General features: G+C 49.6%; 1 protein-coding gene across 50 annotated transcripts in view; it reads left to right on the top strand.

Moving 5' to 3' along the window:
* The window catches only part of SORBS1 (sorbin and SH3 domain containing 1), a 214,959-nt gene extending 193,726 nt beyond the window's left edge, over positions 1–21,233 (top strand). For 28 of the 50 annotated variants that reach the window (XM_059660892.1, XM_059660886.1, XM_059660878.1 and 25 more), the window contains 3 exons: positions 11,584–11,642; positions 14,731–14,843; positions 17,981–21,233. In XM_059660892.1, coding sequence (XP_059516875.1) covers positions 11,584–11,642; positions 14,731–14,843; positions 17,981–18,048 — 240 coding nt within the window. In that variant the 3' untranslated portion in view covers positions 18,049–21,233. Of the gene's footprint in view, positions 1–121; positions 887–10,826; positions 10,887–11,583; positions 11,643–14,730; positions 14,844–17,980 lie in introns of all 50 variants that reach the window. The other 22 variants (XM_059660855.1, XM_059660859.1, XM_059660866.1 and 19 more) reach the window with 3 other exon arrangements.
* The last annotated feature ends 4,290 nt before the right edge of the window (positions 21,234–25,523 follow it).

Here is a 25,523-nt window from a genome sequence, read left to right as displayed (position 1 = left end):
CCCACTCGTCTCCATTTCAGCCTCTCCGTGTGTCCCTGTGGTTATTCCTCCTTTCTTCTTTAAGCTGACTCTACCTTGTGCTTCTTCCTTTTGTTTTCCTCTCTCTCCTTTTCTTTTTAAGTTTCCCAGTCACAGCAAGCTCATCCTGCCAGCCCCCTCATCTCTGCCTCACCCCCACCGAGCCCTGTCCCCTGAGATGCAGGCTGTCACCTCGGAGTGGATCTCACTGACGGTGGGGGTCCCAGGCCGGCGTCCTCTGGCCCTGACCCCTCCTCTGCCTCCTCTGCCAGAGGCGTCTGTCTATTACACTGACCACCTTGCCTTTTTGACAAGGCCTAGTCCCTCCCTGTCCCTCAGCCTCCCCCATTCGAGCTGGTCGGGTCGTTCCACCCCCCACTCGATTGTCTCCCCGCTGGCCCTCCCTGCTCCACACCGAGCCTACTCCCCGGTGCCTGGTGCCCAGACCTCCCTTCACGTCAACGGAGACGGTGGCAGCCACAGGCCCCCTCCAGGCTTTCCGCAGGGCAGCTTCTCCCAGCCTCTGCTTGGGAGCCCTGATAGTGTCATCTCGGAGCTTAGCAACGCCTTTAGCAGCCAGGGCCCGTGGAGAGAAGAAAGCAGACAGTACGAAAGGAAAGCAGAGAGGGAGGCAGGTGAGAGATGCCTGGGCGGACCCACGATCTCTAAGAAGAGCTGCTTGAAACCTTCAGACGTGGTCAGGTGCCTGAGCACCGAACAGAGACTCTCAGACCTCTGCACCCCCGAGGAGAGCCAGCCCAGCCAGGCGCTGGGCAGCCCTTTCCCGGGCAGGGAGGCTGAGCAGACAGAGCCGCGTAGAGGTGGCGAGCAGGCTGAGCGGAAGGCTGCTCGGAGTGGTGTGCGCCAGGTAGGCCTGCAGCATGACGTGTGTGCCTTGGAGTCTCCGTTGGCAGGTGGGCCAGACGTCTCACCCACAGTCCGCCTGCCGAGGCCACGTGATGCCAGGGAGACCCACTTGCTTGTCTTGGGAGCAGAAATACCCAGGAGGGAACAGAGGGGTCCTTGATGAAGATGTCAGGGCTGGGAAGTCGGTGGCAAAAGTCAGGCTCTATTCCTGCCATTTGAGGGGATTCCAAAGACCCCCCTTGGGGCACCTCCTGCACAAGCCCCTGAGAAGGAGGAAGGCCTCCCCTCCCCCATTCCCGCTGCGGAGATCACCTCGGTTTGTCAGACTAACAGCTGGAACACAGGCTTCGTGTGCGCAGTGTGGTTTGCTTTTGTGTGAGAGCCGCTCCGTGGCATGCCGTGCGGCTCCGTGGTCTGCGTCCTGTCTGTCTGGGTGCACAGGCCTTTGTTCACTGCGAACAAGTGCCCTTTGCTTCGGGAGGAGCGTTCAGGCCCCGCACCGGCCTCACAGGTTTGGGTCCCTGACTGGGCACGCCTGCTCTCCACGTGACTGTCCCCTCCTCTGTCCGTGTCCGCTACAGAGATTTCCGAGTGCGGACCAAGGTGACTGTAGGGTGTTTTGAGCGCTGAGACTTTGGTGTGTGGGGGGGAGATAAACTTGGCAATTCGATCGCGATTCCAATGTGGCGATGCCGTTCAATACCCCAAATGTCAACGAAGCCAGGTGTGCCTGCCTGCCTACCTCCTAATGTCTAGTGCTTGGGAGTTTCTTCCCTTTCTGAGCCTCAGTTTCCCCATTTTTAAAATGGACCTGATAACACCTACCTCAGAGAGTGGTCGGGAGGGTTCCAGGAAGTCACGTGTGAGAAGTGCTCGTACAGGGGCTGGGGTGGCGCATGGTCAGCATTTTGTAAATGGAGGCGACCATCCCGGGTGACCTGGAGCTGCTTCTGGAACTGAGAACATTCTAGAATGTCTTTAGCACCCAGTGGAATTCTTGACGATGTCGCTCCAAACCGTTTGACGATGTCGCTGTGTACGATGCCCACAGGAGACTGCTTGATCTCAGACCTGGTGTCCCCATTTCCCTTTAAAGTTTCATTTTTCACTCAACAAATATTTACTCAAGACCTGTAGACACCAGCCTGGGGGCAGGGGGCAGGGGTCACCCATCCCTGCCCTCGAGGAGCCTGGGTCAGCAGCGCCAGGACTGCAGTGATGGAGGTGCGCTTGGAGCCCACAGAGACCCACACGCAAGTGAGGCCAGACCTCGAGCTCCAGCCAGCAGTGGGGAGGGGGCCGTGTGCTGCGGGAGGGCGGTGTGGGACATGTCACCACTCAGGCCGAGCCTCACGCTAGCAGCCACTAATCTCCCAGCGCGGGCTTCTCCTGTGCCAGGCGGTCCCTCCCTCCGGGGGGCGGGGGGGCTGTGAGGATAAAGTGGGGGTGTGGTGCCCGGCACAGGGAAGGCTCCACAAGGTGGATGTTGCTCCAGCTCCGGGTGTGGGGCTGAGGGGCACAGAGCACCTGGGGAGGCCGTGCCGGCAGGCGCTCCTGGGACGTGTGTTCACTGGGGAAGAAAAGGGTGCGGCCAGTGAGGGACAGAATAGTTCACTGGGGAGACGTGGTGAAGTGGCTGGTGGGACAGAGTTAAATGTCTGACACAGGAACGGTTCTGTAAACATTCCCCATCAGTCCTGGTGCCCGGAGACCTCCTTATTGTCAGCAGTGAGTCACAGCGACCTGCCTCCAGGCCCAGCACGCACAGGAAGAGCGTGGTGCCAAGCCCTGGGCCGGGCTAGGGGTGTACACGCTCCCTTCCTGACGGAGGGGCGAGAGGAGGAGCTGGCCACACGGGTGCCAGGCTTGATGAAATCGCTGTTCCGTTCTCGATGGGCCTCCAGGCCGCCAGTGGACCACTTCCCGTCCCCGCCCTCTCTCCTCTCTTCCATGTGGCGCCCAGGCTGTGGGCCTTGCTCCCTACGAGAGCTAGAGGGTTGTGGGAAAGGGGCTCCTGCCCACACACCTCCCTCCCAGCCCCTTCACTGCCCCTCCTGTGCCTGGGAACAGGACCCCGATACTCGGGAAATGGGGTCCTTCAAAAGAAGCTTCCTGCCTCGCGAGGCCCTCTGGGCGACAGAGCTAAAGATGGAAAGGACTTCAGTGACACTGTTCTTTGGTGGCCGTCAGGATGGTGTGAGCTCAGGCTGAGTCACTGTAGATAAATGTGCTCCAGACGAGTCTGTGTTATCGGGAAAACTGCGGCCACTCTGCTTGCTGTGGGGAGCTGAACCAAAAGTATCTGACCAGTGAACAGAGGGAAATGCCTGAGAGCCTTAAAATCGCCGATGTTCTGACTGTTAGGATCATTTCTCTTCCATCCAAGCATCAAGGATGTTCTAGGCCCCGTGCTAAGTGCTGTGAGAAACAGAGGGGAGACCATCAGGGTTCTTCCTGTTGCTCTTGGGAAAGTCTCTCTTAGGCTTCGCGGACCATGTGCCGGGCTGTTTACACAGCAGGCCAGCCTCACCTCCCAAAGCCCCCACGCTGTGTGCCTGGGTGACTGCCACCTGCCTACACTTCTCCACTCAGATGTCCTTCCAGAAGCGTTTCCTGGCGTCCTCCCGCCCCTGCAAGACGGATTAAATGCTCTGACCTTGTGCTTCCACAGCCCTCTGCACCTCACCTGTGGGGCATGTCTTCAGCTCTACTGCATTTGCCCATTTGCTTGTCTGTGTCACAATGAGAGTGAGACACCAGGACACATGATCAATGGAAGGCGCTAAATGAATACTTGTTGAATGAAAGATAAAAGATGACTGACCCCAACATGTCATTTTCGTAAATGACATGTCCACAAGTAATTATAATGCAGAGAGGAGGACAGACAGCAGCTCACTCTGAGGGTTCAAGATGCGGAGAGATGATGAGCACTAGGAGGGGAAGGGGCCATCTGGAAAGGCTGCGTAAGAGAAGTGGGGTTTGACCTGGAGCTCTGTGGGAGGCACCCAGCCAGAGGGTGGCGTTCACAGCAAGCACATAGGCCTGCCACAGCCCAGGGGTGGGGATGTGAAAGGGGGTACAGGGAGTGGCAAGTTCCCGGTTGGGGTGACCCGTAGGGTGTCTGCAGGGGAGAGGGGGGTGGTGTGGAGAAGAGGCTGGAGCAGAGCACGGAGGGGCTCGGTGGTGCCATGGCGGGCATTCGTCAGCACAGTGTAGCTAGTCATCTTCCTCACGGTCACGTGACCCTTGTGACTGGGTTGTCAAACTTCCATTTTTGGTGCTAAGTCCCTGCTTTGCTGCTTTCCTTCCCCTTAGTCACCTGTCCAGTCCTTCCCGCCACCCCCAACTCTGCAGATGTGCGAACACTTGCCTATGACTTCCCACTCCTTGGTAGCCTCCCAAGCTGATGTCACACAGGTCCGTCCCCTGTGTTTGTAGGTGTGTATTCTCTGAACAGCAGAAGGGGGTGAGCCAAGTCGGGGAGGGGGCTGGGGGAGGCACGCTGTGTGGACAGGATGCTGGGCTCCAGCTCCCATCAGCCTGCGTGTCTTTGGATGAGTCACTTCCCTCCTCTGGCTCCACAGTCCGTTAGCAAAACAGTCAGACAAGAATGAGAGTTCTTTCTGTCTTTGCTGGTCTCGACTAGCTAAAAGTCCAATGTGAGTTTCAGTTGAAAGGAAAAGCAAGAACAAATGCAAAGTATGGCATTTATTATCGACTTGCGAACCTTCTCAATTGAAAAGTGAAAGTTTCCCCTTTTATTATTTGAGGGACAGCTTAATTGGACAAAAACATACATACAAAACGCCCAAGAGTTAAGAATCATCAACCAAGTTCTTGGATTTGAGGGGCATAATTTTGGCCGAGCAAGTTTAGAACAACCAGTCCAGCGAGTAGAGGGGAAGCGCCTCTCGGAAACCTTCATGAGCATCAGCAGACATTCACTGGGCTTCCCCAACCAGGGCACTGTCTGCTGACGGACGCCCAGCCTTGGTTTCTGAGCTCCTACAATTGGTGAGAGCCTCGTGGAATTTCTGAATTAAAAAGCATCTTTAAAGATCACCTGTTTCAGTGACTCCTTACTTCTGGGTTATGGAACCTGTGGGAATCTGAGGTCAGCCAGGGATCCAGGCCAGCATCCAAAGTCCGCATGAAGTTTCAAGAGAGCCACACTTGAGGCCACCTGGGAGCTCATGGACCCCAGATTAAGAGCCCAAATCGATTGGACTTCCATGATGAGATGAGAAAGCTGAGGTCTGAGGAAAGTGACACACTTTTGTGATGTCAGTTTGGTTCCTAAAGGGAAGGAAGCCAGTCAAACAATAAAATCTGAAGGCGTGACATTTAAAAATAAAAATATTCAGGAAAGCTGTGTGTCCTCAAAGCATCTGTCTGAGAAATGCAAGAACAAATCACTTGGCGGCCTAGAGGAAGGAAAGCTACTCAACTGACGACAGAGTGATGTGCTTTGGTGGCTTGGGAACATCCCTCACCACGTGGGAACTAGGTTAGTTCCAGAGAGATAAGAACAAAGACACAGGCCTGCTTTGGGCACAGACATCAGAACTAGAAGGAAAAGCTTGCAATGCACCTTGTGAGAACCAAAAGGAAATTTAAAATGTTAAGATATCCAACTAAGAATGGGAATCATTTCCCTTTGGCTCCCTCAGGAGGGAAATCTCTAAGTACCGAGGGCATTTAACAATTTACAGGACGCGGAGAGACACTGGCCAAAGTTCTTACAAAAATAACCAGCGTCTCACCATCTAAGATGGGGAACTAAGACCCAGCGTTGAAGTGTCTCCCCCTGAAAAACGTTAGGAGAAGTGGTAGACAGCAGATCCCCTAGCTCCAGAGATCAGGGTGTAGTGGAATGTGCAGGACTTGGAGTCCCAGAGACCAGGGTTCAAATCCTGGCTCTTCAAATTCCCAACTCAGACATATTGGGTCTCAGTTTTGTAATCTGAGGTACATAGCGACCACTTTGCTGAATTATTATGAGGACTAAATGAGATGTCATGAGACTAAAGCACCCAGCCCCGAGCATGTAATTAGAACCAATAAGTACCTGTTGTGTGATACTGATATGGCAGGAAAAAGAACAGTAAGAGGTAGTTTACTTTATCCTCCTTACCCCGTTCCACCACAGAGAGGAAGGTGGGGGGAGGAAGAGAAGAGCGTAAGTGGTGGCAGAAGCCTTTTACTTTGTGTTGCACAGATCCAGAAGTTAGAAGTTCAGATTGACTCTGCCAGTCCCTGCTTCTCCGTATTCTCTCCCACCTGGAGTACAAAGCCATCATCTTGGAAAGCGTTCGGTTTCTTCATAGTTGAGTGCCTTTGCCGTTGCTCCTCGGCTTGTTTTAGGAAGGAAACAGAAGTCCACATTCCAGACTCTGACAGGTGGCTGAGCATGGGAGCGTTGTAATCAGGTTTACATGACAAGAGCTAGTGTGTAATCTGTGGGGGAATCTGATGGAGACCAGGTCTAGGTGGTAAGCAGTTGAACTATTCGGTTGTCACTGGTTTATATTTAAGCTGGGATCTTTTGCTCAATGAAATCAGGAGAATCAGCAGAGTCAGAGCCGGCGGGGCAGGGGGGGGGCACAGAGCAGGGCGCTGCAGGATGGCTCTAGGTTCCCTAGAGCCAAATCCTAGGAGCCCGAGTCACTCAGGGCTTCCTACTCCTCGGGCAGAGTTTGCCCGGGGTGCGCCAGGAGCTGCAAACCTTCTGTCTCCATCGGAGCACCCTCACCTCCCACACTGCCAGATCCCCCTCTACATCGGGGGCTACTGTCAAAGCCCTCCGTCCAGTCTTCAGTGGGCGATGAGTGGTGCTGTCCCCTTCAGCCAGTTCAGCCCTGCCCAGTGCCAGGTCTCAATCACAGGGTGCTTACACTCCAGTCATGGAACATTACAGCCAAAGGACATTGATGTAAATCTTGTCCAGTCCTCTGATTTCACTAAGAACTGGAACTCCAAAGAAATTAAGCATTTTGTTCAAATAACAAATTGGTATCAGAGCCTGGCCTGGAAGCCAGATTTCTCACCCCTAGGCCAGGGTAGGTCAGCAAATGTGGGTGGGGTGTGAAGAGGCGGAAAGGTATAGGGCCTGAGATGAGAAGAAAACCATCTCCGAGGGCCCGGGCAGGCCAGGAGAGCAGGTTTCTCTAGGTGGGTCCTGCATGTTGAGGTTGAGTTCCTCTATCCTGCCCACACCTCCAGGACTCCCTGCTGTTCTTCAGCCTGCAGACAGTTATTTGGGGCTTCGGGCTTTGGCACACACCAAACGCTGGAAGAAGGTGCTTAGTGTCTGCACAGCAGCACCAGGTGTGTTGTGGATCCAGAAGGATGAACAGTCCCAGGGAGCTAGGGTCAGATTTCTGAGGGACTTCTGTGAACTGGAGATGGAAGGGCAGCAAGGCCACAGAGCAAGGACGCTGCAGGGTTGCTCACGGGGAAGAATGAAGCCAGCGCTCCAGCCAAGAGAGGTGCTTGGGTGTGTGTTTGCAAATAGGAAAGCAAAGCAGTTTCTGAATCCAAAACTACCACCTGTTTATTGTTGATGAGGGGGGAGGGGAATGCAGTGTGTGTGTGCGTGTCCGTGTGTATGTACGCACCCGTGTGTGTACGTGTGTTGGGCCAATTGCTGTTTTCTAAACATGTGAAAAACTTCATTGCATTTCCAAGAGTCCAAAACGCACTTAGCATGAGATAATACCCTCTTTATTCTTAACCCCGGATGAGGTCCTGGTGAGAACGCGTGTCTACTTTTAGGCCTGAATAAGGGCAGACTGTGAGGACCAGGGATCAGGGCAGCACTGTCCAGTGGGAACATAATGTAATTTTAAATTTCCTGCTAGTAAAATGGAGCAGGTGAAATTAATTTTAATAATTTATTTTATTTAACCCAATATATCAAAGTAAATTCACTTTAACATATAAACAATATAAGAATCACTGAGATATTTTACATTCTTTATTTTGTACTTTATTTTTGCAATCCATTGTATATTTTATCCTGGCCAAGTCACATGTGCCTGCTGGTGACCATATTGGCTGGCGTAGGTTTGGAGGGAGAGTCTAAGGAAAGCATTTCCAAGAGGGAGAAATTGAGCCCGGCTGGCGGGCTCATGGTTCAGTGTTGATCCATGCACCAGGAGGCCACTTGTTCAATCCCTGGTCAGGGCACATGCCTGGGTTGCGGGCTCGCTCCCCAGTGTGGCGTGTACAGGAGGCAGGCGATCAATGTTTCTCTCTCTCCCTTCCTCTCTCTCTAAAAATCAATAGAAGTATATTTTTTTAAAAGGGGGAAGAAATTGAATCTTAATAGGGTAAATGTTTATCTTGCCTTCTCTCTCACTAATAAGATAAATGTTTATCTTGCCTTCTTCCTGCATTTTCCCACAAACGTTAAATAAGGAACCAAATTGTCCCTACCTCTGGGAGATGAGTTAAGTATGTCCAGATGTTAAGTGTGTTTGGATGTGAAGGTTGTGATGATGACTGCCTTCTGGTTTGGATAGGACCTGAGACCAAGGAAGGCGGGGCATCAGTATCCCTTTTAGTACTGGGGACCCTTGAGCTAATGATAGGATGATGCCTATTCGTGCACATCGTGCCTTTCACATGATGAACAGGTAATGAGAAGGTATACGCTGGTCTTCTGAAGAGGCTGAGCTGGGTGTGCGCTGGTGCTACCAGCTGCCCGTCATGACTCGAGGGGTTGGCGTACAGGGATCAGACAAGGAGGCTCAGCTCTCAGGGGCTTAGCCACCTTGTCAAGTTCTCAGACTTCCCTGAGCCTTAACATTTCATTTTCTGCCCGCCCTTTGTCACTCGCGTTAGTACACGAGTCAGATGAGGACTCAGACTTATATGTGCTTTGAAAGCTGCTTTTTAAAAATGCTTTAAAAAGAAAGGATTTCGTAGAATATCAGTCCTTCTTTCTGTATCTGATTCACCAAATCTCTTATGTGCCAACTATTTGTGGATGATCGATTCCAGTCACTGCTTTGGGATTAAGTTGATTGAAAGATGCTAAGGACTTCCGTAAACTGTGCCGACTACTCTGGGAGACTGTCCGCATTCTCTCTGGTCTGCATTTGACCTGAGGTCATCAGGCCCCAGATGGAGTTTGGAAATATTTTTATTTGTTTGAGAACTTTATTTTTATGAGGTGCGACCCATGTCGTTCTGGCACAGAGAATCTCAGTGTCAGATAGTTGAGAGCCTCTGCAGCCTGTGGACCAGCCGTCTCAGCACACACCCCTGAGGTGCCACTCGGGAGCCTGCCTTTGAACAGGATCCCAGGAGAGACCAGCGTCCATGAAGGCCTGAGAAGCACTACCCCATGTCCCAGCTAGTGATGTCAGCGCAGCCTCAGCTCGGACAGCTGCTGGGGCAGGCCACACACTCTCATCAGGCAGCCCCTGCTGTTGCTGGACAGACAGCTCTTACTTTTAGAAAGTTTCCCCTTCGCTCCCCTTGCCTGGAGGTATGCCCCGCTCGGGGTGCCCAGAATAAGTTCCATTCTTCTGCTGTGGGAAAGCCCGCAGAGTAGGCTACTGCTTCCCTTTGTTCCACAGAAGCCTGGGCCAGAGGCTGGTAGGTGATGAGGGGGCTATGCAGGGTCAGCGCCCGTCACCTGCCAGAGCCTGCAGGCCCTGAGACATTGTAGGAGCTTGAAAAGGCCTCTTCCAGTCCTGCGTCTGCCTTCACTCCTGCCGAGTCCAGGGGGCTGGCTAGGTGATTGCAGTTTGGAGGGGGTTTGGAGAACTTGAAGGGGTTTCCCAAAAGGACAGGAGGGTAGAAGTGGTGCCTGGAATGGATGTGGGTCCTGCAGCGTCAGCTTTCTGGGTTCTAAAGAAAAGGGGATGTGTAACCCTGCCCTGCCTGTCTCCCGGGTTTCTGCAGGACTCTGTGAAGTACGGTCAGTGAGCACACTTGGGAATGTGGGACATGGTCCGGGGTGACAGGGAAGGTCCTCGGGGACAGGCGATGACACCAGGAACCAAGTGCACCACGAGCTCACAGTGTGGCCTCAGGAGGCCTCACCCTCTCGGGGCCTCTCTGGAACGAGGGAGCTACGCACAGGTGTCCCTGGAGGTGCTGAGGCTCGGGGCTATGATGGTGGGCCGCCTGGAGGAAGTCTCCAAGGATGGCTCTTCAAATATTTATTTAGGGAGACTCCCCAGAGCTTGAGATTGAATCCTTTGTGAGGGAAATTATTTCATACACCCTGCGGTGCAGGCCTGGCCTCTGCTGTGGGAGACCCACTTTAAAGAGGGGTGCTCGTCCTTGACCGCCCCTGGGGTACCTGAGCTGATGAGTGATGGTTTCAGCTCCGCTCTGTGAGACGTCTCAACTCCTCAAACACCTAGCTGGAGTGTGTCATGTGCAGATCTTTCCAGAACAGTCTTGTTCCAATACTAAACATTACCAAGGAGCTTTTCAGAAGCATTACTCGGTTTTTGTGAGTCCTGAAGCGTGGCGTGCCTGGTAGTTTTGTGAGCCTGCTTTGCCAGCAGTTGGCCAGGTAACTGAAACTGGCTTTGGTCCAGCAGCCCATCCATAGATGCTAGGCAGCTGAGAGTATGGGGACCAGGTGTGTGGTAACGGAGGGACGTAACTGTTCTTTAGACAGCCCGTCCGTGTCTGTCTGCCACTCTGGGACCCTGTGTGGTCCTTCTCACCTCCCTGCAGCCATGTCTCAGCCTCCCATCTCATTGCCTGGATGCTTGCTTCTAACTCTGTACATTGCATTTTCTCCTGTGCACCCACCGTGTTGTCATGGAGACTCGGTGGCCCTAGGCTACGAGTGTCCGGTGTCATCGAGTGTGATGGTGTGGTACGTGTATTTGCTCACGCTTTTATTTTGAATTCTTTCCAATGTGACATCTGCTAAAATGTCTCCCTTATAATTTGCTTGGTGATCACAGCCTTCTCATCATTCATTGAGCGCAGGACCTGATCTCACAGAATCTGAAAAGAGCTATGTGGTAAGACGCCTGTTGACTAAATCTGTAGCTTTTCTAAAAAGAGTCCTTACTGGCCTCCAGAGTACAGCCGGGAGTACTGCCTGGTTAACTCTCAGCCACGAGTTACAGGATTCTGTGGCTACTGTCGTAGAGAGATGGTAGGCCGCCCCTTCCCTCTCAAAAAGCAGAGGAATTAGAGATGCCATTTCTCCTCTGCCTCCATACGGGATTAAATCAATGTCTTAGTGCATGATCGGGGTACATACTTGCATTTCTATCCTGAAGTTATTCTGTTTGTAACAGTTACTCACTAATTGCAGGCTTTTATGCTGCTACCTTTTTTTTTAATATTCATACTAAATTCCGAATTCTGTATCTTACCTGTTTTTCCATGCTTACGCCTGGATCCCTCCTGCACTCCACTACTGGAATATCTATTTTTTTAACCTGGATCTTCAACTCTGTTGTTTTCCTGGACTTATGTGCTTCGTCTGGAATGTTCCATCTCTTCCTCTCTTTCTTTTTTTTTTGTCCCCATGTTGACTGTTTTATGGGGGTTTCTGGATATCTCGGGGCCACCTCACAGGAAGCAGTTTGCAATGAGATCATAAACATTGCCGAAAAGTCTGTTCATTACTGCAGCACTGTCTCTCATCCCCTTGACTTTCATCACAAGGTACCCCCTTCTGACAATAAATCATCTTTAATCATTTCTCAGCAACCTCAAGCCCAGCAGCGAAGAGTCACCCCAGACAGGAGTCAAGCCTCACAAGATTTGTAAGTACCCGGCAAAGTTCAGTTCTCTCATTTTAGCAGACTGTTGGGCTCAGGAAGTGTTCATTGACTGGCTGTGGGGCAGCCAGGCGGGGGAATGAGTGAATCACTCCCAGCTTCTCTGAGAATTCCGTGTTTCCCATCAGCCAGTGTGAGAACAGGTGGCAGGTCAGTAAGGTCATGACCTACTGGGAGAGAGACAGGTAAAGAATGAACTGCTCTCCAAGGGCAAATGAGAGCTGTGCTGACTGGCTTCCCTCCTCGTGTTGTGGGAATAGAGGAAGGAAATTAATTGTGACGAGAGCTGAGTGAATAGGGTTGATCCATTCGATAAGAACAATATATTGGCTCTGTCTCCTCTTTTAAGCACAGAGGAGTAAACTCCATTCCCAGAGGGAGGGGATTTGGAATAAGCACTGAAAGACAAACTGGACTTGAGGGTTAGAGCAGGGTCTTCCCGGCTAAGGAAACCACATGGGCACGGAGGGCCTGGACAACCTCAGAGGTGCCCACGTGGCCGCAGGGTACAGTTCACGGAGGAAACAAAGCTCAAAAAGTAGGTTGGGACCCGTTGTAGAATCCATGGTGCGACTGAAATAAGTTTGGGTCTCATTCTGCAGGCTCTCAGGAGCCACCAGAGGGTTTGAAGGAGGAGCATATTGCTTCTGTTTTGTTTTCGGGAGGTAACTCTGGTAACGGAGTAGAAGGTGGGTTTCAGAGGCGAGGGACAAAGATGCTGGTCGGGAGATGTTAATCCAGGCAGTGAGTGATGAGGGCCTGAGCCAGGACAGAGTGGGTGCACTGTGACCACGGGCACATGCAAGGTCACCCACGGAGACTCCGGGTAGAGCGAGAACGGAAACGAGGGTAGGTCCTGGGAGAACAACTTTTAAGGCAACAGAGGAGCCACAGGAGACTCGGGAGAGGGGTTAGGAGCGATCCCTTGTGCAGATTGGAGCAAGTGTGTTCGGTCAGCAGTGCCTCCTGCTCCAGAGCGGCCAAGGCGGGAGGAAATGCGGCGTGTCCTCCAGGTGTTCTGTTCGGCAACTGGAGAAAATCATGGGTGACCTCAGAGACAGCAGTTAGAGAGGGGGAGGCAGACGCCTCCTTAAAAAGGGTTGGTAGTCGGTGCCATGGTGGGTGAAAGGGCTCTAGACAGAGGGAGTAGCAGACAGAGAGGGGGTATTTTTAGGGTGCAGAGACTTAAGTACATTTGTACCAGAGGAGAAGGGGTTGAGAGAGTCAACAGACGTAGGAGAGAACACGGAAGCTAAGGAAATAGAGTTCAACTTGACCAGAGGGAGCCTTCCTCCCCTGTGGGAACAGAGCAGGAGGGAGGGGGTCTGGAGGCTTAAACCTGAACGGGGCAGCGTGAAGAGCCCTCTGCACAGGGAAGCAGAGGAGGCGGGGGACTCCCACCAACGTCAGCGCTGCCCGGGCGACCCAAGCAGCAAGGCTACGGGACTTCCTCCAGCCGCGCTCCGCAGTCTGGGGGTGAGAGCAGGAAGCAGAATCAGGAGTTACTCCCCAGAGCTGAGCAAGTGGAGGTGAAGGGGAGCAGCTGTTCAGAGGAGGCCAGGGTGGGGGAGGCAGCAGGCACATACAGAAACAGCAGAATGTGCTCATTTGCCAACTGAAGTCTGTGGCCACTCTTAATTCCTCATTAGAGACCCTCTGGCAGGCAGATCCACCTACAAAAGACGGACACATTCAGATAAATGTGCACAATGAAATTACCCCTTTGGTTTTAGCAGAGGAGAATGAGCCTCTTGTTCTAGGCGCTGGCTTCGCGTACCTGGGTCTAGTCTGTCTTGCCCACACACTGGAGATCACAGGCATCTACTGGAAATGGTAGATGTTTGGCTCATGGCAGAGTTTTTCCTGCTACTGTTGTGTTTCAAAATAGTGAGCAAACAGAACTGTGAACTGGTGTGCAGTGGATGCTTCTTAATTATTTGTCAAAGGAATAAGTGAAAACGGAGCTTTTCCTTGTTGCCAAAGCAGATGCCAGACTTCACCGCATGCCAGCTTTCTCCGAGGTGGCTGTTAGAACAAGCAGAGCAGCACACCCTAATCGCCTTAGGCCAACTGCCACCTAAATAAAAATCTTAACCCCCAGCTCACTGGGATAGAAAAAAAAGCTTTCAAGAGTTTCAGAAAAATGACATCCGTATTTTAAAACAATGAATGAAATGTCTGTTGGTGGATTAAGAAACTCAAAGTAGTTTTGCTAAATGGTGAGGCAACTGGAATATATTTCATATAAATATGACAATTTTATAATATATGACAATTGTCTTGGGCCATCCAATGTAAATTGCCAGAATATAATGTCTATCTCTGGACTTCAGTAACCTCTGACTATTCCCAACAACCTATATAAATTATCCCGTGTTAAGAAAAAGCCTTGGGTAAATGTAAAAGGGGAGGGGGACATCTAGAAAAAATCCTCTGTTACAGTAACCAAATGAAACTAAGTAAAAGGATTGGTCATGACTTGCTCAGAAGTTCTCCATCCCTGCCAGTCCTAATTTATTATCAGACTAGAGGCCCAGTGCTCAGATTCATGCACTGGTGGGGTCCCTCGGCCTGGCCTGCGCCCTCGGGGGATGTCAGACTGCCAGTTTCTGCCTGATCCCTGCAGACCAGGCTGAGGGACCCCACTAGTGCACAGATCCGTGCACCAGGCCTCTAGTATGCATATAAGATCCTTGGTTAATCTCTTCCTGTCCTCCCCCCGCCCCCCACCCCCCCACCCCCCCACCCCTCTTCCCTCTGAGATTCATCAGTCTGTTCAATATTTCCATGCCTGTGTATTGAGCTTCTGACCCCTGGTGGTCAGTGCACGTCATAGCTGCCGGTCGAACAGTCAAATGGTCAGACGGTCGCTTAGGCTTTTATACATATAGATTGATGTTGAATGGATCTCCCCCAATGATGAGTCATTAGAGAAATCGCCAGTAAAATACTTTTTCTCTCCACTGGTAAGCAGGAAACACTACCTAAATGTTGATTTAACTGAAATGGCTTTAAAAAGCCCTTATTTAATCCTATCAGTCACTTACTTAATATTCCTTTTTCTCATTGATAGATTTAGCTACCAAGCATTATATAGCTATATACCACAGAACGATGATGAGTTGGAACTCCGAGATGGAGATATTGTTGATGTCATGGAAAAGTGTGACGATGGATGGTTTGTTGGTAAGTGACCTGGTCCCACTTCTCTCACTAGCCGTGTTCTGAAGGAACAACTAGGAGTGATGAACCAGCAAAAGCCATATTCTCCGCAGGGAAGAGGAGCCTTCTTGGTCCCCGAACCACCATGAGTGCTGGGCACAGTTCATGTTTGCTCTCGGGACTGTGTGGCTGGCAGCAATTAGTGTTGGACCTAAAGCTCAAATCTGCCAGCGTCCAATGGAGGGAGGGCACTTGTCAAATTCATTAATTAAGTTCTGTTTGTATTTCTATTGTGCATGTATCTGTTCTACATTTGGAAATTTTATTTTTTAAAACTCTTATGAAACAACACAAGAAACTTTGACTGAGCCTAGGTCTCTACCATGAAACTCAAGCGTATGTGTAAACATTTCAAGATCTTATCTACTCCAGCCTTCTAATAATTTTAACCAAAGCCATCTGCTTAATTAAAACAAAGGATTCACCTTTATAAAATGGAGGAATAAGTGAAATTCTATTACAAAGCAGATACTTGCTTGATATACTTTCTTATTGATAGTCTTTCAACAAACAGCCCAAAAGCCAAGAATAATCCTCATCACAGATTCAAAAACTGAGGCCCAAAGAGATTAAGTACCTAGCCCAGTGATGGCAAACCTATGACACGCGTGTCAGAGGTGACACGCGAACTCATTTTTTGGGTTGATTTTTCTTTGTTAAATGGCATTTAAATATATAAAATAAATATCAAAAATATAACTCTTTGTTTTACTATGGTTGCAGATATCAAAAAATTTCTATATGACACGGCACCAAAGTTAAGTTAGGGTTTTTCAAAATGCTGACACGCTGAGCTCAAAAGGTTCGCCATCACTGACCTAGCCCAAGGCCACCCAGGCAGCAAATAGTCGGGCCAGTGTTTGAACCCCGGCCCAAGCCTCTGTTCCTTCTGCAGGTATGAGTATGATGTTGGGAGTCACCAGCTCACTCTTTGCCTCAATTTTCCCCTTGTACAATGGCTTTGCCTTTATCTTCTCTCCAAAGACTTTTTCCTGATCTCTCTGCCCAAGCTTTACTAAAGCAAAGTGATGCCAGGGCTGGGGTAGTGAGAACAGCAAGGTCTCAGCATAAACGGGAAGCCAGAAAGACTTGCCGTGGCCTCACCAGCCTCTTAGAAAGCCACGCACCCTCCCAGTGCCCCAGAAGCCTGCAGGCTCACTACCTTGAGTGCTGTGTTCAGAGGGAAACCAGATCTGAGAAGTCAGCAGTACACTGGTGCAGCGATTTTCAGCCAGTGAGCCACAGGAATTTTTAAAACATGCAATTCCTGACTGCTTAGTCAGGGGCACTGACCTCTTTGCCCTTAGATTGTCAAATTTAAAAAATGGCCCTGACCGGTTTGGCTCAGTGGATAGAGCATCGGCCTGCGGACTAAAGGGTCCCGGGTTCGATTCCGGTCAAGAGCATGTACCTTGGTTGCGGGCACATCCCCAGTGGGGGGTGTGCAGGAGGCAGCTGATTGATGTTTCTCACTCTCTATCCCTCTCCCTTCTTCTCTGTAAAAAATCAATAAAATATTTTTTTAAAAAAATTACAACAGCCAGCACAACGATAGCCGCCCAGTGTGAATGATTCAAAATTATACCAATTTTTTTGGCAAAATGGCAAAAAATATATGTTTTTGGTGTGCCACAGAATTTTCGTAATGAGTGCATGTGTGCCATGAGATAAAAAGGGTTGAAAATCGCTGTTCTAATGCAAAGAAGTCTAGTAGAAACATAATACAAGCTATGTACAAAATAAGTAAAATGAAGCCAGTGAAATTAATTTTAATATATTTTATTAAACCCAATGCATTCAAATGTTATCATTTGAACATGTAATCGGTATAAAAAACTGTGAGCTACTTTACATTCTTCATTCTGTACTGAGCCTTCGAAGTCCAGTGCTGTTTCCCGGGGCAGCCAGCCAGTTCGGAGCGGCCCTGCCTCAGTGCTCAGCAGACGCCTATGGCCACTGCCGAGAGCCCAGCTCCGGTGCATACGCGCTGCTAACCTCTCCTCTCCCAGAGCAGTTACGGTTTTTACCAGAACCGGGGGTGGGGTGAGGGGCACCAGTTCTCTAACGGAGCATCCCGGCAGCTTGGTAAAGGAAATATTTCAGATTCCTCAATTCCTCAAACACTTCCAAAAGTAACCCAATATTCAGACTTTGAATAAAGTAACCCAGCCAAGCTCCTCCTCATCCATAAGGCAAGGCGCTCACCAGCTCTCTGCGGCAACTCTGGGCCTTCCCACCTTCTTGACCCTCCCCCCAGGGGTCAGGTAGTCACTGTGACACATTCTTTTATCTGAGACGTTCCATTTTGGGCAACAGCTCCAACGCACTGGTAGTGGCTGCTTGAAGGTTGTATTCGACAGGATTCTGAGCCACATCCAGGCCAACTGGGAAAAGGAAGCAGTGCTCAGATGGTGTTGTCTGCTAATGAGAGGGTATTGGTGGCATAGCTGCACACACATGCACGCACACACACACACGTGTGCACATGCGCGCACACACACACACACACGTGCCACTCTAGAGGGAATCCCGAGGGCAGCAACTGGATAGGGATCTGGAGCAGCCCAGGAAGGGCTTTGTACCCAAACCGTGTAATGTTTCTGGCTCAACGGGAACCCTCCTAAGGTTGGTCCCAAAGGCTGGGAGTCCGTGTGGGGCTTAGCCAGGCCTAAGAGAGGAATTTCCTTCTGATGTGTGGTCATATCCACTGGACTTTCAGAAATCCTGCCGTTTAGAAATTGTAAATCCCCAGTGTCTTGTTGTGTTAGAGAAATGTGTCCATTCTTCCAAAAACGGAGAAGCATTGGGAAGAGCAGTGGCTGGGGATCAGAGGCTTGGGATCAAGTGTGCCCTGGTGCTTGCTAAGCTGTGGGGCCTCAGCAATGTCACCCACGCTCTCTGAAAAAAAAGCTCATCTGAACAAAAAGCAGGAGTGTTAAAAACGCCTGCCTCGCTCAGCACCCAGCCCGATGCTGAGCCTGAGTGAGGGAAGGGAAGGCCGCACCGTGTGGAGGCCGCACACTGCGCTGCGGGCTGCCGGTGGCGATCAGGGCCCTCTGCACTCCTGCGGGCGGGTCTCCTCATTGTTCGTGTTTTCACAGGTACTTCCAGAAGGACCAGGCAGTTTGGCACTTTTCCAGGCAACTATGTAAAGCCTTTGTATCTGTAAGAAGACTGAAAACCGCAGAGATGATTTTTACCGGAGGATGAAGCATAACCCATGAACTGGTCTCTTTATTTGAAAGTTGAGTCAGTAGGAAGAGTAATACAGTGGATAAAGAACGAAGCAAAAGAGCGGGACAGAGAAGTGTGTTGTGTGTAAAACCCGGGCCTGTCTCAGCTCACCCTGCATCAGACAGGCCCGGACCATGCGCTGAGCAGAAAGGAATGAGGCAAATCTGTATTTATATAGCTGCTTCTGGGAGCCTCTCCAGCCCTCCCCTCCGCTCCCCGTCTGAGGTAATCTGACCTGTGGCCACAGGGATGCCTCCTGCTGCTGCCTCCCTGGCCTGCCTGAAGCGGCCCTCAGAGCCCCGGCAGGTCCCCAGCCATTTTCCAAAGGCTCCGCACAGACCCCCGCCCACCCCAGCCACCCGAGCCCGCAGATCCCCCAGCACCATCAGCGCCGCTGGAGATCGGTCTGGGCTGCGAGGTCATCCCTAGACGGTGGTGGAGGCCCCTCGCTGGACCTGCTGAGGTTAGTGGGGAAATGGAGGCGAACCTTCGGCGCCCGAGCATGCACACCCAGCCTGCGGCATCGCCACTGCCCCCTGGTGTCAGACAGAAAAGCACGGAGGTTTGCCCGCGGGAGCAGGTGGCCAGGCAGACAGTGAATGTGCGTGTCCCAGTGACTTGGGTCAGGAAGCCCTGTGGCTCCTGAGGTCACATGCCGTGTGCTCCTTTCCCGGATCACTGGCTTCCACATATGTTCCCTTTCAGGCCACAGTTTCATTGATCAGACGCCGTTGCTAATCTTTCTCTTCTGGATTGTTCTTGGCCAGGACAGTTTGGGGTTGATAGGCCTGTTCTCAGGGAGAAAAGGATGGTGATGTTCAGTGATTCATTTAACACCCTCTGATAGACACTGGATGCTGGGCACCAGCCAGCAGACTTACCGCATCCCCAGAGGAGCTCAAGGGCCACTCAGAATGTAGTCCCCGGGGCTGTGGGTCCTGGTGCACCCTGGCCAGGCTTCGCTTCAGAGCAGAGGTGCGGATGCAGCGCCAGGTGTGAGGAAGTGATTCTGCTGCTCCCAGGAGGCCGGAGCTCAGCGGGGAGGCCCCTGCGACACCTGGGTGTTCAGTCACAACTCTGTCCGAGTCCAGGATGTTTGTCAGCCCTCTCTGTTAGACCCCTTGGAGAATGAAAGATAGGAATGGCCCGTTCCCTGCCTGGGGACTCAGAGGTGATTGGAGACACACACACACACACACACACACACACAGGAGAGACTGTGAAATGTGCTTAGAAGGGTGTGAGAGAGGAAGAGATGAATTTCCCTGGAGGGATCCTAGAAAGTATTGTATTTCTGTCTCTATTAGCTGACTGTTGAACAACTAGGATGCTGGAAGACGCTTTGCCTGAGGGTACTTTATGACTGAAAACACTTGGCGCTGTTTCCAAGTCTTCAGACTCTCACCCTCTCCACAAATACACATCGGCCACAAGTAGGAGGAGCACTTCCGAGTGCCAGCGTGTGTGCAGGAGCCCTGGCTCTCTGCCTGTAGCTCAGAAGTGCCCAGTACCACTGTCCGAAGGTCTGAGTCTTTATAAGTAAGCAAAAAGTTTGTCTTCAGTGTCTCTGCCTCCACCTCTGTCTCCACTACTCATCTTAGGATCCCACCGGCTGCCCATCCCCTATCAGACAGCTACAGTGCACTCACTTCTCTCCCTGTCCTCTTTTCCAATCTTGCTGGCTGACTTCTTCACACTAAAGTGTAAATGACTGATACAGGAGTATGTTACCTCTTCCCAGAGACATTTGTTTTTAACTAGGGCAGAGCAGAGCCTTAATCCCCAGGGGAAAGATTATAGAACTAATGTTGGGATGGGGTGGGGTGGGGTGGGGTGGGGTGGGCGGAGGAGCCTCCTGGGCAGAAATTCCTTAAATAAGACTCATAGCTTTGGAAGGTCCCCTCCGCTGCCCAGGGCACTGTGATTTGACTCTGAGGGAATGAGTACCAGTGTGTGTGCACGTGCATTTGCCCAGCAGCGTTTCACTCGTTTGGAAATGTAATTCTTGTATTGGCTAATGTGTTTCCTCATCTTTCTTAGATGCAAACCATTAATATCATGATCTTACCTAATAGTTTTTTGAGGGGTGCTTCTTGATTCTGTAGGTAATTGTGAACACCTCTTTAAATACAGCTAGAAAATAAAACCAATTTGTAAAGCCACATTTGCATATGATGCCAGCCTCTCGCATTTGTGTATCAACAGAAACCCAGCTATGCCTCACCAATTTGCCCGTCTTTAATAAAATCATGTGTTCAAATTTGCATCAAACTTCAGCTTCCTATGTATGACAAGAGAAGGAACAAAGGTTTCCAATGCTCTTTTGTCTTCAGACATTTAGTATTATAAAATACCTATTTTTATGCTGAGATGTTTATACAGGTTTATTAATAGCAAGTGCAGCTAACTGGCGGCATGCCTTGCAGACAGTTTTGATATATTAGCCACGCTTCTGGGTAAAGGCAAGCCCCGAACCACTTCTCTTTTGCAGTCTCTCTGGGGTCAGTAAAAGAAAAAAACCATATGCTTAGGTGGGACTGTAAATATGTATATTTAACTTTGTATAGCCCATGTACCTACTTTGTATAGAAAAATAATTTTAAAAATTTCAATTGAAGGGAGGTAAAATAAGGAAGTCATTAAGTTTTTTGCATTTTTATTTAAATGAAGGAATTCCAAATAATTCACCGGCAGATTTTTAGCACAAATACAGCCATTGTAAAGTTAAAACTTTAAATAAATAATCATTATTTCTGGGAGAGAAGGTAGTAACTATAATCTCAGTTACAGTTTTTTTGGTTTTGAGGTTTTTGTTTTCTGTTTGGTTTCTTTTTTTTTTTTTGGCAGTTCTGTTTATCTGAAGTAGTATTAAGTCCTATTGCTGGACTAGATTACTACAAAAAAGAAAAAAGATTATATTCTGAGAGAAAAATAACTGACATTATACATAACCAATTAATTTAAAGTGTTGCCATTTACATTACACACCGAGAGCATGTGCTGTGCAGACACAGGTTCTCCTGTTCATTTATTTTTCTTTATTGCAGTGGGTTGATAAATAAAGGTGTTGAATTACTACATTTGCTGTACATATCATTTAATAAACTTTATTCAGAATCACGTGGTATCTAGTTGTTCTTAGCTTTCATTGCTTCCTCCTTTTGCCAACCTTCCCAAAGGAGAGTTACATTCACTGCTTCAGTTTTCTTCTTCTTTTTCATTCTTTTTCTTTTTTTATTGGGGGGGAGGGGGGGGAGGAAGAGAGAGAGAGAGAGAAACATTGAGATGAGAGCCAAACATCAATTGGCTGCCTCCTACACACTCCCCACCCAGGGATTGAACCCATAACCCAGACACGTGCCCTGACTGGGAATCGAACTGATGACCTTTTGGTGCGCAGGATGGCATACCGGCTAGGGCTCCTTTTTCATTCTTAATCACTTGCCATCTGGCTCCCACCCACTCCGTGAAGGCACCTCTTCTTACCTTATTCTTTTCTCAGTAAGGTAACTTCATGACCTTCTTTGAATTATCGTTGACCATTTCACCATTCTTTCTATACATTTTTATTTCTTCTGATTACAAAAAATAATGCATAAATCTTTAAAAGAAAAGGTAAAACATTATGAAATATGTAAAATGGGTCTTGATTTGCTCCACAAGACAAGGGCACAAGAAGTGACACCACACTTGGTTTTTCTAAATCAAATTAAACCTAGAGAGTGAAAGTTCTCCATAATTACAGTTGCCCCCACAGAGGTCACCAGTGCCAACTGTCTGCTGTATGGTCCTCTAAGCTTTCTCCTCTGCACATAGGAAATACCCAAATCTATAAACAAACGCTTTGCAGTCTTTATCCCCTTAACAATGGAACTGGGATAGGTTTCCATAATCCACCAACCCCCTATTGATGATGCAAATGTTTGCAAGTCTCGCCAGCTTTCTACCACAACAAACAATGCTGCATTGAGTACAGTTATTGGCTCAAAGAGCGGGAACATTTCAAATCTGGAGATCCTGCCAAATTGCCTTCCCCAGAAATGCCGATTTATTGTACGGCCAAGACCACGGGAGTATCTGTCTCCCCACCATAGAACTAGCTCATTACCCGCTTCTAGGAAATGTCCCTTGGTTCGCCTGCCTTTTCTCTGATCGGCCCCTTCTCAGTCCTCTCTATCTTCGCTGAGTTCTCAGCCCTCTGTTATTGTCTCTCCACACATGCTCCTTCAGGTCTCAGATCCCTCACAATGTAATTTGAGGCCGAAGAGTCCATTGTATGTGGGTTCTTTCCAATGAAGAGTGATAGAAACTAACACCACGGACCATTCTTGGGTGACATCACTGGGAAGGAGGGAACTGGAGCTAGCCTCGGACAGGAATGAATCCAGAAACAAAGTTTCTGTTGGTATTGGTCTTATCCTTGGGGTTGCTGGTCTTGTTTGGCTGCAGGTTCACCTACTGAATGCAGCACAGGCAGCCTGGCAGCAGCTCCCACCAGTTCTCTGACTCCAGACAAGGCTAAAGCCCTTCCTGTTAAGTTGCTTCTTGATGCAGGTAATTTATTGCATGGATTAGCCAAGAAGGTGGTTCAGATTGAGAATATTCAAAAATATTTAAGATGAAGCCATAGATGCAAAAGGCCGGGATGAGATTATGAGTGACTATGTGACGCTTTAGTTTTTGATGTCTGTCCTGGAAGATAAACTACTCTTCCCTTCACTCAGCCATCAGCAGAAGCAAAATGCTACCTAGATTGAATCTCTCTGGAAAACTTGTTTTCAAGCGAGATCTGACAAACTGATATGAATCTGCAAAAGAGAGGTGGATCTGAAAATCATCTTCCGAGCAGTAGCATGAATCATGTAGCTAAAATTTTAGCGAGAGCTGGGAGTATCAAGGTCCGTGGATCTCAAAGTGTGGTCTGTGGACCCCTTGCAGTCCTCGGGCCCTTTCAGGAGACTTGTAAAGTCAAAACTATTTTCATAAAAATGTTAAGATGCGTGTGGTGCCAGCTTCCAAGAAAGTCTTCAGCGATCCTCACCTCCCAAGACTCAGCCTGGAGTGGTCCCTTCTGCATTCTGTCAGGGTTGGTCTGCATGACAAACAGATTATGACAGAAGAGAGGGTATGTCGCTTCTGAGTCTAGGTCATAGAAGCCATGTGACTTCTGCCTCTTGCTCTTGGGGAGAAACAGGCTCTAAGTTAGAAATTCTGAATGCCAGGTACCTTGTTGTGTTAGATAAATGTGCGAATGCCTCCCGAAACAAGAGGTATTCGAAAGAACAGTGGGCTGGGAGTCTGCAGACCTGGTTCGAAGGACCCGGTTGCAAGACCCACTACTTGTTAGGTTGTGAGTCCTCGGAAGTGCCTGTTGAGCTCTCTGAGCCTGGGTTTCCTCGTCTGGGAGGAGGAGGTGCCTGGACCACAGTGGAGTTCTGTTAGGAAGGAGGAAGAAGTGATGTTTGGAAGGCAACCTGCCAGGCCCACCACAGAGCTCTCCAGTTACTCCAGTGCCTCCCGCACACCAGCACCTTCCATGCCTCTTCTCGTTGCTCATGCCAGTCCTGTGAGGTGGGTGTTCGTGTCTCCATTTACAGGTCGGAACCTGAGACTCGGGAATTCAGCCTGACTCCAAGGCCAGTTCTTTGCATTGATCACACGCTCCTGCTCCAGGGGACAGACAGCTGGGACAAGTCTGCAAGAGTGACTTCATGGAATACCAGTAGTGATGACCGTTTGCTAAACATCTACTACGTGCTTGAACATTGAAACTTCAATAAAGGATTTATGTCCCTCCTCCGTCTAATGTCAGAGCTGAGATAGCAGCAGTGGCATAGAAGAAATCTTCATGTACCCCTGCCGATTCCATGTCATCCTATTCTTTACCACTCACAAGCCTCTCTGGTCCAGCCCCTGCCTGTACTTCCTCACGCCCACACCAGCCCTTTAATGCCTGCACTGCGGCTCCCATAGGTAGTGGCATAGATCCGCAGAGCTCCGAGGCCACCGAGGACCTTGTACTCCATATTTCCTGTGTCGGTTAAGAATAACTTGAACTGCAAGGGCACATGGCCCAACAAGTGACAGCGTATGTGACACAGATGTCTCATTTCACAGAAAAGAAGGCAGGCGCCTGGGTTGGCATTTCTGATTCCCCTGGCCTTTCCTAATTACAAGCTGACTGCTGCCATGGCAACTCCAAGCATCACGTCCTCGTACAACTGCCTCTGAAGGCAGGTGGCAGGGAGCAACCCAGGACCTGGCAATATCTACTCATCTCTACATCATTTCCGTAATGACTCCATGGTGTTCAGGGTGTGCTTGCGCCGTGGTATACCCAGCAGCTCTCCTGTTGGCAGGATGTTTTCAATATTTTGCAATTATGGACAATTCTCTGATGGACAACCTTTTACATACTCTTAGTACTTTAAGTGCCTACTTTTTTTCTAGAATAAATTCCTAGAAGTATTGATGTGGAGAGTCTGACCTTGCCATGTGATTTGCAAATGAGGGGAAAGCTACTGGGAGTGTGTGTTTCATTTTCTAATTTACACTATAGAGTGATTCTCCCCCCACCCCACCCCCTGTCAAGTTTTTACCCTGCAGGTACTGGAGTGTTTATTTCATCTATTAAAATGTTATGTTTCTAAAAAAAATAAATTAAGTGGAATTGTTAGATCAAAGGTTATGATGTATACTTTTAAATATATATATATTTTTTATTAATTTCAGAGAGGAAGGGAGAAGGACAGAGAGATATAGAAACATCAGTAATTGCCGAAACCGGTTTGGCTCAGTGGATAGAGCATCGGCCTGCAGACTGAAAGGTCCCAGGTTCGATTCCGGTCAAGGGCATGTACCTGGGTTGTGGGCATATCCCCAGTAGGAGATGTGCAGGAGGCAGCTGATTGATGTTTCTCTCTCATCAATGTTTCTAACTCTCTATCTCTCTCCCTTCCTCTCTGTAAAAAAATCAATAAAATATATTTTTTTTAAAAAAAGGAAAGAAAAGAAACATCAGTGATGAGAGAGAATCATTGATCAGCTGCCTCCTGCACACCCCACACTGGGGATCGAGCCCACAACCCAGGCATATGCCCCAACTGAGAATTGAGCTGTGATCTCCTGGTTCGTAGGTTGACGCTAAACCACTGACTGAGCCACTCCAGCCGGCATGATGTATACTTTTCAGATACAACTGTTGACAAGACCCGTCAGGTCTTTCTTGGAGGTCATCTTGGATGTGTGCTTTCCTGTCTGTGGCTAAGAATTCATCATCTCAGGCTCTCCCTCAACTGACACCTCTTCCTGAAACTCCTCCCTCTGTGACAAAATGCTTCCCACGCACCAAGTGAGCGTGGAGTTAGAGGTGCCCTCATCATCTTCAGCGTGGGAGTCCAGTTGTAGATG

Source organism: Myotis daubentonii, chromosome 13, assembly GCF_963259705.1.
Source record: "Myotis daubentonii chromosome 13, mMyoDau2.1, whole genome shotgun sequence".
Lineage (NCBI taxonomy): Eukaryota > Metazoa > Chordata > Mammalia > Chiroptera > Vespertilionidae > Myotis > Myotis daubentonii.
Note: the sequence above shows the minus strand (reverse complement) of the source record. Positions and strands in the feature narration are given on the sequence as shown.